At 41.0% G+C, this 18,390-nt stretch overlaps 1 protein-coding gene across 1 annotated transcript in view; it reads right to left on the minus strand.

Annotated features, from left to right (window-relative positions):
* Nucleotides 1–16,210: 16,210 nt before the first annotated feature.
* LOC138720780 (mucin-5AC-like) overlaps nt 16,211–18,390 on the minus strand; it is a 56,655-nt gene continuing 54,475 nt past the window's right edge. Inside the window, exons 39-40 of the mRNA XM_069857120.1 lie at nt 16,665–16,787; nt 16,211–16,320 (exon numbers count right to left, since the gene is read on the minus strand). Of these exons, the coding sequence (XP_069713221.1) occupies nt 16,267–16,320; nt 16,665–16,787 (177 nt within the window). The 3' untranslated portion in view covers nt 16,211–16,266. The remainder of the gene's footprint in view (nt 16,321–16,664; nt 16,788–18,390) is intronic.

Consider the following 18,390-nt stretch of genomic DNA (forward strand, 5'->3'; position numbering starts at 1 on the left):
ATTGAGTAGATGTAGAAGCACTTCATTTTTATATAGCTCAGTAATTTGTAACATCACCACCCAAAAGTGTAAGTCTTTGTAAGGATTTAATGCTTAGACTCCAGGGAGAGTTCCTTGCTGTAACTTTTACACAGATAGCATGAATTGCTAGGGATGGAACAATTCAGGGAATATGTATATATTTAAAATTTTATATTAAAACGTTGGGATCCATAATACAGCTTTTTATAAAAGCAAGTGGTCATGGTTCAACATAATGGCTGGTAAATTGTACTGCATCCTATTACAGCTTATTTCAACCACAAAACACCTTTCAGTCCTAACCACCAGAAGGGGTAAGTGCGAATATTAGATTAGACAGGTTTATTCATAAACTAGTCTCTGGGCCTGTGAGGGAGGCCCCTGTTCTTAGAAATTATTTTGTATGTTTTGTTCTAGGCAAATGTTATACAAAACAAGGTAGATGTATGAGTTGAAGATGGGATACGTAGGAGCAGTATGGCCAGTCAATGAATTTCAGCATTTTTCACTATACTTAAATATTGTTCTGTGGATTTTTTGTGTTGATTTAATTAAGCGTTATAGCTGAAACTCTTATGTCAACATGTGCTACTTCATCTTCTTAAAGAGAATGAAACACTGATCATAAGGCTACTCAGCTTTTCAGCATGCATATCCTTTCAGTCAAACTGTTCATTGTCAGGTTTGAATTGGAGAGAGATTTAAAAAAAGACAGTGTTCAGTTATTCTAGAGTCTGTGAAAAGAAAACATTGGAACTGGAAGTCTCTTTCTTGATTTAAAACAAATTGTCACTCGCTATGATTGTATCTTTTGACAAAATGCTAATGGGATAATACTGTGTTTGATGCTGCTCTTAGTCTCAACAGCTTCAAGCAGCTTGGAGCCAAAGCCAGTTGTGTTAAGACTGGCATCTGCTAAAAGTTAGTGCTCTTTGTACTAGTTTGAGTCTTGCCAAGAGCCTAAACTTGCTAAAGGTAGGAACATTTTTTTGTCTAGCTGGATCCTTGCTACTTTTTTCTCTACTGTTTGCATCTGCTGATGGTACTGAATGTTTTTTCCCTTACAAATGTTATTGCTTGTTTGGTTAATATGCAGTATCATGCAGAGGATTTTTTTTTTTTGCTGTAATAATTCTGAAGACATTGTTTCTCTGTATTGAGGTTCAGTGTCCAAATGTGTTTCTTGCACTCTGAAGTACCTTAACTTTTTCATTCTAATTTAATAAATGTATCATCTAAATGAAAGTGTATTATGTCTCTGTTGGAGAACATTACAGTTTTGAGTTCATGTCTGTAGACTGATCTACAATTAAGGTATCAATTACTGTCTTTTATTCAGCCTTTCCACTAGTTAATAAGTTACACTGGTTCTTCATGTGATCATCTGTTGGGACAAATACAGTAAACACTCAAAAGTATTTTAAGCATACATCTTAGATAGATGCCTTTTTCTAACTGTTCTAGGTCCTCCTTTCTTAAGAATACCTTAACTGTATTGCAGATCTAGAGAGCGTTATGAGGTATTAGTGAGGTTGCATTGTTCAAATGACAATCTTGGAGGGCAAGGGAAGAGGGAAGACGTGTGTCTCCTAGAGGGGCTAAAGCCCTTTCTAAAAACCTAGCTGAGCTCATAAATCGAGCTTTAAACTAGAGGGGGAGGGGGTTGAGACCAGGCTAGACAGGAATGAGCCTGGACGTGGGGCAATGGTGATTCGGAGAGGGTGTGCTGGTGAGGACCACCAGTACCTCACCACACAGAAAGTAGGGGAGAACACACCTAAGGGAGATATGGGCACTCTGGAGCTAGCTACTCCAGTTACCAGGCAATTGGGAATGAACTCTGTTCCCTCTAAGAGGGCTGAAGGCTCGGCAGCTCGGCTGAAGTGCATTTACACCAATGCATGCAGCATGGGGAATAAGAGGGAAGAGCTGGAAGCTGTCGTAGGGCAAGGAGCCTATGATGTCGTTGCCATCACAGAAACGTGGTGAGACGACTCATATAACTGGAGTACAGCTATGGTGGGGTACAAACTCTTCAGGCGGGATAGGAAGGGCAGGAAAGGAGGCAGGGTAGCCCTCTTTGTAAGGGAGGACTTGGACACTGTTGAGATGGATTGTGGTGATGAGGGGATTGAGTGCCTGTGGGTTAAAATCAGAGGAGCCCACCAGAAGGTAGATTTTGTGATGGGAGTCTGTTACAGACCACCCAGCCAAGGAGAAGCAGCTGATGAGCTCTTCTATAAACAGCTGGGGATAGTCTCTAGCTCAATGCCTCTTGTTCTTGTGGAAGACTTCAATCTTCCTGATATCTGCTGGAAGTACAATAGAGCAGAAAGGAAGCAGTCTAGGAGGTTCCTGGAGTGCGTGGAAGACAACTTCCTTGCACAGCTGATGAATGAACCAACAAGGGAGGGTGCCCTCCTGGACCTGCTGTTTGTGAACAGAGAAGGCCTTGTGGGCGATGTGGCAGTAGGTGGACGCCTAGGACAAAGAGATCGTGACATGATAGGGTTTTCTGTTCTAGGTGAAGTGAAGAGAGTGGTTAGCAGGACAGTAGCATTAAATTTCCAGAGGGCAGACTTTGGACTGTTCGGAAGGCTGGTTGGCAAAGTCTCATGGGAGACAGTACTTAAGGGCAAGGGAGCCCATGAGGGCTGGGAGCTCTTCGAAAAGGAAATCCTAGCAGCTCAGGAGAAAGCCATCCCCATGTTCCAGAAAAAAAAGCCGGCAGGGGAGAAAACCAGCTTGGTTGAACAGAGATATTGAGTGATATCAAGAAGAAGAGATGTTTATGGGCTCTTAAAGAGGGGACAGGCCTCTTGGGTGGACTACAGGAGGGAAGTGAGATTGTGTAGACAAAAAATCAGAAGGGCTAAGGCTTAACTAGAAATCAGATTGGCAATGTCTGTGAAAGATAACAAAAAATCCTTCTATAAATATATAAATAATAAAAGGAGGACTAGGGAGACCATACAGTCCCTATTGGACGCAGAAGGAACAACAGTGACAGGGGATGAGGAAAAGGCTGAGGTACTTAATGCCTTCTTTGCCTCAGTCTTTAATTGTAAAGAAAGTCGTTCTGTCTGTGTACAAACCCAGGAGCCAGAGGAGCAAAATGAGGCTCCCATGATCCAAGAGGAGGTGGTCAGAGCCTTGCTAGCCCGACTAGACACCCACAAGTCTATGGGGCCAGGTGGGATTCATCCAACGGTGTTGAAGGAGCTGGCAGATGTGCTGGCCAAACCCCTTTCCATCATCTTCCAACAGTCCTGGAAGACTGGGGAAGTTCCACTGGACTGGAGGCTGGCTGATGTAGTGCCCATCTACAAGAAGGGTCGCAGGGAGGATCCAGGGAACTACAGGCCTGTCAGTCTGACCTCAGTGCCAGGGAAAGTCATGGAACAGGTGATCTTGAGTGCTATCATGAAGCACATGCAAGAGAACCAGGTGATCAGGCCCAGTCAACATGGGTTCACAAAAGGCAGGTCTTGCCAAACTAACCTGATCGCCTTCTATGACAGAGTGACTCGGCTGCTGGATGAGGGAAAGGCTGTGGATGTGGTCTTCCTGGACTTCAGTAAAGGCTTTGACACAGTTTCTCACAGCATTCTGCTTGAGAAACTGTCAGCCTCTGGCCTGGACAGGCACACACTCTCCTGGGTGGAAAACTGGTTGGATGGCCGGGCCCAGAGAGTGGTGGGAAATGGTGTGAAATCCAGCTGGAGGCCAGTTACAAGTGGGGTTCCCCAGGGCTCAGTGCTGGGTCCAGCCCTGTTCAGTGTCTTTATCAATGACCTGGATGAAGGCATTGAGTGCACCCTTAGCAAGTTTGCAGACGACGCTAAGCTGGGTGGAAGTGTTGATCTGCTGGAGTGTAGGGAGGCTCTGCAAAGGGATCTGAACAGGCTGGACCGCTGGGCAGAGTCCAATGGCATGAGGTTTAACAAGACCAAATGCCGGGTCCTGCACTTGGGGCACAACAACCCTATGCAGTGCTACAGACTAGGAGAAGTCTGTCTAGAAAGCTGCCTGGAGGAGAGGGACCTGGGGGTGTTGGTTGACGGCCGACTGAACATGAGCCAGCAGTGTGCCCAGGTGGCCAAGAAGGCCAATGGCATCTTGGCTTGTATCAGAAACGGTGTGACCAGCAGGTCCAGGGAGGTTATTCTCCCTCTGTACTCGGCACTGGTGAGACCGCTCCTCAAATCCTGTGTTCATTTCTGGGCTCCTCGCCACAAGAAGGATGTTGAGGCTCTGGAGCGAGTCCAGAGAAGAGCAACAAAGCTGGTGAGGGGGCTGGAGAACAGGCCTTATGAGGAGCGGCTGAGAGAGCTGGGGTTGTTTAGCCTAGAGAAGAGGAGGCTGAGGGGAGACCTCATTGCTCTCTAGAACTACCTGAAAGGAGGTTGTAGAGAGGAGGGAGCTGGCCTCTTCTCCCAAGTGACAGGGGACAGGACAAGAGGGAATGGCCTCAAGCTCCACCAGGGGAGATTTAGGCTGAACATTAGGAAAAAATTCTTCACAGAAAGGGTCATTGGGCAGTGGAACAGGCTGCCCAGGGAGGTGGTTGATTCACCTTCCCTGGAGGTGTTTAAGGCACGGGTGGATGAGGTGCTAAGGGGCATGGTTTAGTGTTTGATAGGAATGGTTGGGCTCGATGATCCGGTGGGTCTCTTCCAACCTGGTTATTCTATATGATTCTATGAAGAAGATTGTATGGGTATGGAGGAAATGCTCTTCAGTGTGAAGGGAATGAGAACTCCAGATGAGAATGGTATCCAAATGAAGAGTTACTAAATAGACATTCTTATGTGCTATTTTACCTACAATGAGCTAGCTTTATCTGCTAATATATAATAAATGAATTTTGAAGATTTGGTTTATATAATATCTGCAAAGCTGTTTTGAGTTTCTCTTTCTCATTTAACAGCATTGCTATGCTTAGTTATTATTAATCAACTGCTAGTCTGTAGTAGTAGTGTGCTGTCAAACTAGCATTTTAGGTTTTGTTGTCCAGTTCAGTGTGTTTTTTTCAGGAATTTTTTTTTTTTAACAGATTATAGTTGAGAGGAATCTTTCACAACTGAATTTCCTTTGATTTATTTCCCTAATGTACTTAGTGTACTTAATATGTAATAAAATTTTCTTAAAGTTGTGCTTCCTTCTAGCCCTGAAGTGTCAGTTTCTATCCCAATTTATGTTCAAAAGCATACAATTTGCTTTCACATTTCTCCTGTGCAGATTTAAGAAAAGCAAGACTTAATTTACTTAAACAAATGTTAGTGTTCTTCTGGCTACTGAATCATCTATTTAGCATTTTAATATTTATTAGCTTTTTCATTTCAATGCTAGATCAACCAGTGGAAAGAGAAATCAGTGTATTTTTAATTAAAACATCTAAGTAAATCAGTGAGAGCAGGGCCTCTAGGAAGAAATACAAATATGTTTTCTTAGAATAATTAGGAAAAATTAAAACACATATTAGACATTTTGTCTGCTGCAGTTTTAAGTTGTAGCCTACAGAAGACTTCAGTATTCTCTCCCAGGTTGTCAGGAGGCTTCTTTAGAAACCCAAGTTGAATATTTTCATCTAACAGTATATTTTAGAAGGATTTTCTTTACTATCTTGCCAAAGAGCATAATTAATTTTGTAAGAACAAGTAGACTATACTTATGGTATAACTTCTGAAGTAGAATTTACATATACATGGAAAAAGTGAATTTGTGGAAAGCAAATAGTTTGAAATTGGTCTTGGCTTCATCTGTATTTCCATGTGTGGGAGAACTATGGAAGTAGTTTGGAGTATTCAAAGAATTCATTTAGAACATATTTTTAAAACATTAAAGTGTGCTAATATGGAGTATGAAGATGAGATACTAACGGATAACCTTTGTAATTTTAGTGCATTTATCATTGGAAGAGAATGAAGGCTGATTCAGTTAATTTTAGAATTATTTCAAATTACAAAATAACTGCAGTGGGTGAGTTCACTGGATTTGTCTTCCATGTCTGTGCTGTCCACAGTTCTCTATGAATTAGATTCAGGAGCTTGTCACTGTCACAGGACAATGTTTTTGTACATTAAATGCATTATTTCTGTAATAATAGGCAGCTTAACCTGGGGCATTCAGGTTGATTTGAAATGCGTAATGCTATTAAAAAATGAACCACTAAATAATCATTAAAATGCACATAGTGGGGGGGAATGGCAACAGATTCCTTCCCAGTGCAGAAGCCATATCTCCTCTGTGGCAACCCCATCTTCGCAGGTGCCCTTGTACAATAGGGGTACAAGGCTTTGCAAGTGAAACCAAACAATCATGAGGACTATGGTTGATCTAGGTTGGAGGGAGTTGCTAAGGCTAAGTTGGCCTAGACTCTGTGGCCTAGACACTTTCATAAACTAAAAAGATGATTTATTGTCATAAGAGACTCTCTTGAGAGGAATAGAAGGTCCAGTTTGCTGACCTGACCCATTTCTTGGGGAAGTCTACTGCCTTCCTGGGGCCTGGGTCAAAGATGTGACAAGGAAACTTTCTCCCCTGTACAGCCTTCGGATTGTAATCATTGATTGCTTTTTCATGTAGGCAGCGGTGACGGTGCAATATGAAGTCCAAGGGCGATGAAAAGAGGCTTCAGGACCTTGGTGCAACTAGTGAAGGGATTAGGAGCACAAGTAGTGTTTTCCATTATCCTTCTTTTTGCAGAGAATGATAAGGGGAGAAACAATAAGATCCAGCTGATCAATACCTGGTTCCATGGCTGGTGTCACTGGCAGAATTTGGGGTTTTCTGATCGTGGGTCAGACTACATGATACCAGGCCTGCTGCTGACAAATGGGATACAGTTGTCTTGAAGGGGCAAAGGGATCTTTGTCCAAGAGTTAGCAGAACTCATTGAAAGATCGATTTGAATGGGGAAACGGATAAAAGAGGCTCACTAGACATAAGCCTGGGGGTGGCATGACAGTCTTTGAGGGATGGTGTGTTAGCAGGGTCCTTCAGCCTGCTCCAAGATGTGCTGAGTACACTAGAGCATATTTGAAATGTCTTTGTACTAATGCACACAGCATGAAGGATAAACAAGAGGAGCTAGAAGCTTTGGCCCAGTCCCAGAGCTATGATGTCATTGGTGTAAGCAAAACATGATGAGGTGTGTCCCGTGACTGGATTGCTGTGATGGGTGATTCTAGGGTCCTCAGAAGTGGTAGGCAGTGCAGGGGGGTGGTGATGTATGTAAGGGAGGGTTTGGATTGTATCATGCTTATGCTTTGTGACGCTGTGGTTGAGAGCTTCTAGGTAAGGATGAAGGGAAAAGCAAATAAAGCAGATGTTGTGGAGTCTACTACAACTGCTCAGCCAGGATGACGACACCAATGAATTATTCTATGAGGAATCAAGGAGTATCTCTACGCCATCTGTTGTTGTCCTGGGTGATTTTAACTTCCCATATAACAAACTGGGAATATAATAGATGAAAGCAGTTCTAGGAAATTCCTGAAGCACAAAGAGATAATTGTGCAGGTACTAAGGGAGCCAACTAGTAAAGATGCCCTCCTAGGTTTGCTGTCTGTAAACAGAGAGGGACTTGTGGGTGAAGTGGTGATTGGTGGCTGTCATTATCATAGTGACCACAAAGGAGTTTCAAATCATTGATAAGAGAAAAACTACCAGTAAAAGTTCCACCATGGATATGGGAAGAGCAGACTTCGGGCTGCTGAAGGAGCTAGTTAGTAAGGTCCCCTGGGAATCTGCTTTTGAAATTTGGGGTCTGTGAATGCTGCTCACTTTTTAAGAGCCATCTCTTAAAAGTGTAGGAGCAGGCAATTCCAAAGTGTCCAAAGTCAAGCAAGCAGGGCAGAACGTTGGTTTGGTTAAGCAGGGATCTTCTAGAACTTAAGCAGAAAATGAGTATGTATTGGAAGTAAGGACACACAACATGGTAGGACTAGTGAGATGCTGTTTGCTGCTGTAGGGAGAAAATTCATGTGGGTGAAGCTCTATTCGAGTTCAGGCTGGTCAGGACTGTGAAAGACAACAAAAAGAGGTTTTTAAAATATGTTAACAGCAAAAGGAGGAGGATCAAAGATGATAACATTAGTCTGTTACTTAATGAGGTCAGTCACCTCACAAACAGGGTTGTAGACAAAGGGAAGATATGTAATGCTTTCCTTATCTCTGTCTTTAACACTGATGATGGGCCTTGGTACACACGGAGCCCTGGTGGAAGACCGTGCCTTAGGGGATAAAATCCTAGCTGAATCTGAAACTTGCTGCTCCAACATGAGGCACAGAAGTCTATAGGGCCTGATGGCATTCATCCGAGTGTGCTAAAAGAGCTGTCTGATATTATTGCAGAACCTCTATTATTTTTCTATGGCCTTGGGAGTCTGGAGAGGTCCCAGTCAACTGGAAGATGGCAAGTGTCCCAATTTTCAAGAAGGGGAAAAAGGAAGACTCTAGTAATTACTAGCCTGTCAGTCTCAGTTCAGTACCTTGTAAAATTATGGAGAAGGTTATTCTGGAAAAAAACACGTGAGAAACAATGCAGAGAGGAGGGAGCTGGCCTCTTCTCCCAGGTGACAGGTGGTAGGACAAAGGGAGAATGGCCTCAAGCTGCGCCAGGGGAGGTTTGGACTGGACATCAGGAAAAAAGGGTCATCAGGCACGGGCACAGGCTGCCCAGGGAGATGGTGGAGTCACCATCCCTGGAGGTACTGAAAAGACGGGTAGACGAGGTACTCAACAACATGGTTTAGTGGCAGACAGGAATGGTTGGACTCAACGATCTAAGAGGTCTTTTCCAACCTAGCAATTCTATGATGATTCTAAGATGCTTTGCTTTTTTTTTTAAATTATTGTTAAGAAAAATTTATGAAGGGAGATTCTATTTTTTTTTTCAGCTCAAGTTAAAAATCAGCATTTGGCCTGTAGCTGGAGGGTTGAGAAATTGTTCCCTCTTCATCCTAAATGCTCTGTTTTCACATGTTATTTTTGTGCATTTGAAAAAATTTACTTGAAACTACTGGAATCTGGGTGTCTAAGTAAGAAAACCTTAGCAGGATGATACCAAAAGAAATTATGAATTTTTTTTAATGACACAAAATGTTATGGGAATACTTTAGAATTATACATTTAAGTACTTCCATTGGAACAGCTGGTAAGAGAAATCTGACATCCTCTTTGGAGCACACTTCCTTTAAAGAAACGGAAGGATTTGTGTCTCTCTTATGGTTTAGCATGTTCACACATAATGGAAGCAAGAAGCAGCTAAATACTTTCTGGCAAACTTCAGGACTTAAAGTCATGGGATACAGAGCCTCATTACCTCAGGACCAGGACTCAGCCTTCATGTCAAGTGAATGTTTCAAAAGAATTTAATATGATCTGTGTCTTCGCTGTTGAAATACAGCAAAAGTGGTAAAATGTACTAAAGAAATGGCGCAGCCCATTGTGCTAATTTGGGTATTTTTATATTCAAGGTGATTTGTAACTGCTGTGTTTGGGGGGTGATGAGGGATGGTGGACAGACACAAAACAGTGAAAGCAGCTGGAAAGGCCAGGGGAGCTTAATACTTTAGTGTTGTGGTATAGAGGTAGCTGTCTGCAAACGGCACTGCCATAAGGACTATGTTGTGACAATCTCTGTATAGACAACCACAAGGTTCCTGTGACTCTAGATGTTAGAACACAATGTTTTTGTTTGATTGTTGCATTTATGTTTTAAATAAAAATTCTCGTTTGTGCTATTATGTGAGTTGGAGTGGATAGGGTGAATGAAGCTCATGCAAAAGAAATTCTCAGTCTTTTTCTACTGGAGGCAAAATTCCATTACAATTCTCTTACTTCACTGAAGAGAAAAGGCAGAGGCTTTAGAAAGAGGAATAAGTAAAAATGAATTCAATATCTACAATATCTTAATTTCTAGATTCTAAGCTAGTGCATATATGATTTTTTTGTAGCAAAATAAATGGGGTATGATTGGTCATTTTAAGAGGGCCAGCATACGATGTGGTTCCTTCTGATGCTGTGTAGAAAGGAGGTAGTCCTTAGTTTGCAGCCAACTCATTATGGAGTTCTAGATGTCAATGCTCTGCATTATACTCGTACATCTGAAAAACCCTTTAGCACATAGCTCCTATTTTCAGGATTTCAGTAAGTGAACTTTATAGTGAAATTCTCTTGGGTACTCAAGCAGTATTTGCAGAGCCTAATAAGCCAAATCACTGATTATCCTCCCGTTGGCAATATAATCTGAGACTCAGGAAATGAAAGCGTGAGAACTGGAGATATAAAAGTAAATGTTCTAGAGTAACTCATTGCCAAGAAGCATATTGCCTCTCAGAGAACACAAGCTCTGCTTTCTCAAAAGATTGAACTGCATTATGTGTAGTGGCAAAATTAACAATGCAGGAACTCTGTGTTGGAAGGCAACTAACTGACATGAATGAACACATCAAACTCCTTAGCCATAATGTTATTGTATTAAAAGCATGGGAAGCTGTTCTTGTTATCAAGTATCAAGAGAGGAAGGGAAGTGAGGGAGGTGAATGAAAGTCAGAATCCGAATTCCACAAAATATGTCCTTAAAACACTGCCTGGAGGTGCTGTTTCAAAAGAGCAAAAAGGAAAAGTTATATTGAAAGGTGAGGAGGATAGAGAAATGTTGGTATAAATGGAGAAGTATTTGTCTTGTTATTTAGTATTTCTGTATCATGTGAATTTGTCAAAATATGCTTAAGACTGATAAATAAAGAACTACAGTTCTCCCAAATTGTTGTGGTTAATAAAGCTAATTGTTTCCCAATTTACAGAGTAATGAGTTTCATCTAATCTTTCAAATTAATTTTAGTCTATTTGGCTATTTTACAGCCTTCCACTGGATTGATTGTCATTGGTATTTTCTGTTTTGGAAAGCCTAGAGCAAACATAGATCATTAATTTGAATTGAGCGGTAAACAGCTTTACATATGAATGTTGCATAGATATCTTGCCCAATTTAGTTTGGTCAGTGATATTAATGTCTATCCACCAACTGATGAACTCTGAGTATTTATCGCAGTTATTAATTAAAAACTTAACAAGTATCTTTCATGTGGTTAATTATTACAGTTCCACAACTGCACTGACTTCTACAGAAAGACGTAACCTTCATATCTGCCCAATTTAAATCATCAGACAATAAAACCTGTAAAATGGTTTTATTTACAATGGGACATTTTGTTCAATTAGCTGTTAAAGATTCTCAGTATTGTCGACAGATCTGTTTAAAAAGCATTATGTTTACATATCTATAAAATGCACTAACTGGGTGGTTTCACCATATACATGCATACTACTACACAATATTCCCCAATGCAGTAGTCCATATAATGACTAGATAGCAGAATAGAAAAACAAGTGTTCTATTATCTGCTGTAGATGAATGCTTTTCTATGGTAATTTTTTGTGAAGCATCAGTAAATTTGATTATGGTAAATACCTTCGGATGAAAAGTCAGCACTTTCTGATTAATTTCATACCACCTGGAAATGACAAGAAAGGGCTCAGGATTCATTTTGTGTAACATAGTGTTTCTTGGTTGAAATATTATTTATTCATCTCTAGTTCTATAAACAGAATTATTTTGCTGCTATGATTGTACATTTAATATAATTGGGAATTTTGGTGTAAAATCATGATGTATGTGCACTTCATCATTTCAGGTTCTAAGGAGCTTGGTATAGTACCCAATAACTAGATTTATTTTAACATAAATGATAATTTCTTGCATATCGAACAAACGTATGTCTTCATATTTTCCTATTTAGCTAATTTCTCTGCTTTAAATTAATTGCTGTAGGTTCATTGGACTTTTAATTGTAGTATGGCATATTCTCCTAAGAGAAATCTACATGTTTGTCTCCTCCTGAATCCTGATTCCTTAAAGTACAAGTCCCTGGGGTTTTCTTCTGTGTAGGCTTGAAAGAACAAAAGTGCAGAAATAGATTTCCCTTTAAAATAAACTTGGAAACTAATTTAAGGAGAACAGAGAAAATTCAGTGTTTTGTAGCTGTTTTGCAGTGGCCTGGTTTTCAAAGAAAAACCAGAATAAAACAACCCAAACCCTGAAATCCCCACTAATCAAGATTCTCTCTTCTAAGCAGTGGATTGTGCTGCTAAGTATGTGAACAGTGAGGGTTGCAAAGGTGTCTTTAAGTTAAACGCATGGGTAACCAATGTAAAAAAGTGATGTTCAGCTTTCAGAAGTAGCCTCTGCATCTTCTGTAATTTGGGAATTTAAAATAAAATTTAATCACTTTATATGCTAATATAATTGGTCTCTGATGGGTGAACATGCTCTGCAAGGCTTAATATTTCTAGTAGAATCGAAAATATTTCTTTAGTTTTATTTAGAGAAGCAAATAATGACCGTTAGAGGGCAGCTTAAGACTTGAACTGGAATATTCTACTGATATGTAATACAGCACTTGAAACAGTTGAGGAAAACCTGCAGACTAGAAAATGTTAGGGAAGCTTTGTAATTGGTGAACATGGTGCTAAATACTCATAATATAGAGACTAGGGAATTAGAGAGGAGGGGGGAATAGCTTGCAGATTTCACTGGCTTCAGCCTGAACTCCAAGTGAACTTCAGAAGTGTTTACAGATGTTCATTTTCTATATACTATCTAAGTGTCACTGTCTTTGCACTCTGCGCCCTGACCTACGAGCTCTACAGGCATCAATTTATCTATCTTGGATTAATATTGCTAGCTCTGTATTATGACACCAGGTCTAACATAGCTGGTATATGTGAATATCTCTCACAAAGGAAGACTTCCTACAGCCAGCAGTGCTGTTTTTTTCACTGTGGTGCTGCTTTAGATCCTCTGTTCTCATGGCGCTGTGCCCAAAGTGCTAAAACCTATGGAAACCAGAAACCTGGGAAGCTATGCTGAAGTTGTCAAACTGCTTGACCCACTGGTCACTCTGTTCAGGACTTTTTGGGTACCTAGTGTTCAGGGTCTTAATGATGCAGTGCTGAAATTGTAAAACTTGAGGTGCATGGCTAGTCTGGCTTCAGCCCAGGTTCCCAATGAAAAGTGTCTTATTACTGGGTCAGAGAGGGTGCAGGGAGCAGCGCAGCTGTCTGCTCCACTGTCATAGCTAGTAACCCTGCTGTGGGATGAGCAAGCCATGGGTAGTCAAGTGTTGAAAGGAGTTCAGCAGTAAAATGTGAAGGTTACAAGCCTGCCTACTTCTCCCCAGTGGTTAATCCTAATATCATGCTTGTGAAGGCTCTACTGATTTCATTCAGGGATTGAATTTCACTGATAAATAAGATGTATAAAATTTTGTTCAAACAGTTTCTCCTTTATTTTTCAGCCAAGCCTTCAAGGTAGATTTCAGGCTTTATATTGTAAGAGCTACTGCTAAGGTAAGTGCTCCAAACAATATAGGTAAACATGATGAACTACTGTGGGAAAAGGTAGTTTATTTTCTCAGTAGTGTAAATCCATTCAAATCTCTTAGAATGCACAGTTAAAAACCACATCCTGAACTTATTTGCGAATATTGTTAAAATTATGGGCAGAACAATTTTCTGATTTTACCACATTCATTGATTTCACCTTGAGTATTCTTCAACTGGTTAGAGTTTTCACTGATATATAGATTTGTTTCTTCAAATGAAGAAACATTATGCCAGTAAGCAGACATGTTTAGACCTGGATGTGAGGGAATTTAACCTCAATCAGGAAAAAGGTTTTGGAAGTACACATCTGAGTTAGAAAACTCCTTGATGCCATTGGATTCTCTGTCACTTACATAATGAAGATGGATATTGAACAGTTGCCAAAATTGAAAAATGCTGAAAGTTTTATTGATCAAATAAGAGACAAAATAAACAAGAAAACAGTCTTCTCCCTGTCACTGTGATGTCTGTTATGACTAGTATATCCTTAAAAATGATATGCAATGAAGCTTTCCCTAGGCACAAGAGCTAACTGCAATATAGCTACAGTGTTTTCTGGTTTTGTTTTTGAGACCCCTTAAAACTTTTTTTTGCCAAAATGTCAGTTTTGTAATTGAATGGAAACATACTTGTGTATTTCTATAATTTACTGAAAGGTATTTTACACAGTCATCTATTTTTACCCTTCAATATTGTAACACTTAAAAAATCCACCAAGATTTAATTATTTGACTTTTATTTTTTTCTTTACAAGTAAGAAATGAGAAAAGATGGGAACAGAAAGTGACATAAGATCTGTTAAAGGAAAAGCACAAGTTATTCTGGGGAAAACATGATTCCAATTTCTCTAGAGTCTCTGCTTTCTTTTTCCAATGATCATCTCTTTCTTCTGCTGATTTTCCATTGGGAGCCAGTTTTTTTCACTTGGGAGTCATCTGCTGCAGAGGTGTTTGGAATACATGCATTCATACACTGGCACTGTTCCACGTAGACATAGTTATAATTTATGCTTGTTCCATTTTGGCAAGTCAAGGTCACCTCTCTTGTTTGGCTGCCAGACTCCTGACAGCAGCTACACTCATGTCGCATCTGGTTTGCTTCAAAAGAATACCTGTATTCCACCAGGAAGAGAAAATATATCTTCTCTTTAAAAACTGACACACAGACCGACCCCCTAGTTACTTTTTTTTTTTTTTGGCTTTGGAGGGAGTTTTGTGTGATTTTTTGGTTTGTTTGGATGGGGTGGGGTTTACATCCTCTCTTCCTCCCTCCCATACATATTTATGATGTGATTTTAATTACCCATCTCTTCAATAGTGAAGATGTTCTGGCTTTCTTTGACTCTGATTCCACTCAATAGATCATAGAATAACTTTAACTTTGTTGCTATTCTGTGACAATAGAATCATGTAGGTTGAAAAAGACCGGTAAAATGGTAGATTCTAACTCTTAACCTAGCACTGCCAACTCCACCATGAAACCATGTCCCTAAATACCACATCTACACAGCTTTTAAATAGTGCCAGGGGTGGTGACTCAATCACTTGCCTCTGCCTTCCATTCCAATGCTTGACAACCTTTTCAGTGAAGATATTTTTCCTAATATTTAATCTAAACATCCAGATCATTGATAAAGATATTAAACAGGACCAGCCACAACACTGAGCCCTGGGGGACACCACTTGTGATTGGCCTCCACCTGCGTTAAACTCCATTCTCCACAACTCTTTTGGCCTGGCCGTCCTGCCAGTTTTTCAGACGATGAAGTCTATGCACATTCAAGCCACGAGCAGCCAGTTTGTTCAGGAACATGCTTGTGGGAAACGGTGTTGAAGGCCTTTCTAAAATCCAGATAAACAACACCCACAATCTGTCCCTCATCCATCTGTTTTGTCACAGAAGGAGATCAGGTTAGTCAAGCAGGACCTGCCTTTCCTAAAACCATGCTGACTGGGCCTGAACATATGGTTATCCTGCACATGCCACATGATGGCACTCAAGATGACCTTGCCTAGCACTGAGGTCAGACTGGCAGGGCTGTAGTTCCCCAGATCCTCCTTCTGGTCCTCCTTGTAGATGGCTGTCACATTTGCTAACTTCCAGTCGACTGGGACCTCCCTGGTTAGCAGCCAGGACTGCTGATAAATGATGGAAAGTATCTTGGTGAGCACTTCTGCTAATTCCCTCAGTACCCACAGGTGACTGATTAACTTCAGAGATCAGTATAAGTGAAACCATAGAAATGTTAAATCAAGTTTTTGGAACTTACACTGAATAACCAGGACAGTTGCCTTCACAATACGTCAGTTCAACAGGTTCTGAAGATTCACAGTCACCATGGCGGATCACAGTTTTTTTGCTGTAAGGTTTACAGTTTGGAGCTTCACAAAAAGAAAAGGAAAAAAAAGTATACTTCAGATCTGTATTTCAGAACTAAACGAATGTTAAAACAGTTTCAGAGTGCTGGGTGTCTGATTATTGAGAATCTGCAGTATGTGACAGTGGAGATGGGGATAATGTGTAATGTATCTGAAATTTTCAGGTTATTTTTTGATTTCAGCTGTATGTTGTTTTGGAATATAACGCAGAGGCTTGAATAGTGGTGGTTTGAGTTGTGGTGTTCAGTATCAGGAAAACCAATTTCCTTCTTCATTTTGAATAAACACTGAAGCACAGGGTCTTGATAAATACAGTAAGTGAAAAATGGGGGAGTGAAGAATCATTTCATCCAATCAAGGATAGTTAGAAGTTGAATACAGTGCTCTTCAAGCAGAAAAAATGAACACAACATTACTTACGTCTGCATATTTTGCAGCACCCATCGGGAGTAGTCTCTGCTTCATCCTTTGCAGAAGTAAAGATGAAGGATTTGCATTAATGCACAGATGACAACCATGATCATGAATATGAGTTAGCATTACTGATACTGGGCAGAAGGCTCCTCTGTGACAAACACTGGATGAAACTATGGGTGACTTAGTGTCCCCATCATAGAAGTCTTGAATCCTTGTAGCCTCATACAAAAATACTATGCTTTTTTTATTACTAATGTTACAGCAAGATTAAATTCATTCTTAAGATGTTTCTGAACTTTAGTGAAAGTGATGTGTTGTATTTTTCCTTCCCCCTCCCCCCGCCTTTGTTCTTTTAAACTGTATTCAATTAATAAAGAATTGGTTAAAACTTACAGGAATGCACTCTCCTGGGTTGTACTCGGGGCATACTCTTTTAGTTTGGACTGCAACAAATTGATCTTCAATCTTTTCACATTTGTAATGGCTGCAATTATCGAGTGGCAGAATCTCATCAACCTAGGATTTTATAAGAAAATAAAACAATTTTTCTTTTAATTGCGATCAGTTACAGTATGATTATTTAAAAAATGTCTGAGGTAATCAAGTTCTCACATTGAAAACATTCTCAGAAGATAGAATCATAGAATGGTTTAAGTTGGAGGGGACCTTAATGATTACAGTTACAATCCCTCTGCCATGGTCAAGAACACCTTCCAGTAGGTTAGGTTGCTCAAAGCCTCATCCAGCCTGGCCTTGAACACCTCCAGGGATAAGGCTCCCAGCTTTCCTCTTTAAGTACTGTAAGGCTGCTATAAGGCCTCCCTCGAGTCTTCTCTTCTCTTCTCTAGGCTGAACAAGGCCAAGTCTTCCAGCCTGTTCTCATATGGGAGGTGCTCCAGTCCTCTGATCATCTTCGTGGCTTTCCTCTGGACTCAATGTAGCAGATCCATGTCCTTCCTGTGCTGAGAACTCCAGAACTGAGTGCAGTACTCCAGATGAGGTCTCATTAGAGCAGAATAGAGGGGCAAACCTGCTGTTCACACTTCCTTAGATGCAGCCTAGGGTATGTTTGGCTTTCTGGGCTAAGTGCGCACTGCTGGGTCATGTTGAGCTTCTGATCCACCTGCACGCCCAAGTTCTTCTCCTCCATTCTACACTCAGCCTGCAACTGTGCTTGGGATTGCCCCGACTCAGGTGTAGGACCTTGCATTTGGCCTTGTTGAACTTCATGAAGTTCATGCAGGCCCAGCTGTCAAGCCTGTCAAGGTTCCTCTGGATGGCATCCCTTCCCTGCAGGGTGTTGGCTGTGCCTCACAGCTTGGTGTCATCATCCAACTTGCTGAGGGTGCATTCAATCCCACTGTCCATGTCTCTGACAAAGATAGAAAGACCACCGGTCCCAGTATTGACCCCTGCAGAATGTCATTTGTTACAGGTTTCCAGCTGGACACTGAGCCACTGACCACAACTCTTTTAAGTGCAACCATCCAGCTGATTCCTTATTCACCAAGTGGTCTATCCATCAAATCTATGTCCCCCATGTAGAGACAAAGATATCATGTGGGACAGTGTCAAATGCCTTGCGTAAGTCCAGGTAGATGATGTCAGTTACACTTCCTTTATCCACCAGTTCTCTAGCCCCCTTGTTGAAGGCCATCACATTCATCAGTCACGATTTGCCCTTAGTGAAGCCATGTTGGTTGTCACTAATCACCGCTTTATTTTCCATGTGCCTCCACAGAGTTTCCAGGATGATTAGCTCCATGATATGACTGGGCACAGAGGTGGAAGTGATCAGCCTGTAGTTCTCTGGGACTTCCTTTTTTCCTTTTTCAAAAATGGGAGTCATGTTTCCTCTTTTCCGGTCAGTGGGGACTTCACCGGACTGCCATGATTTCTCAAATATAATAGATAGAGGTTTAGTAACTTAATCCACCAGTTCCCTTAGGATCTGTGAATGCTTCTGATCAGGTGCGATGGACTTGTGCACCTTCAGGTTCCTTAGATGGTCTTGTACCTGATCCTCTCCTACAGTGGGTGGTTCTTTGATCTCCTAGTCCCTGTGTTTGCCTTCTGTGACCTGAGTAGTGTGGCTTGAGCCCTCGCTGTTGAAGATGAA

This window comes from Phaenicophaeus curvirostris, chromosome 5 (genome assembly GCF_032191515.1).
Source record: "Phaenicophaeus curvirostris isolate KB17595 chromosome 5, BPBGC_Pcur_1.0, whole genome shotgun sequence".
Lineage (NCBI taxonomy): Eukaryota > Metazoa > Chordata > Aves > Cuculiformes > Cuculidae > Phaenicophaeus > Phaenicophaeus curvirostris.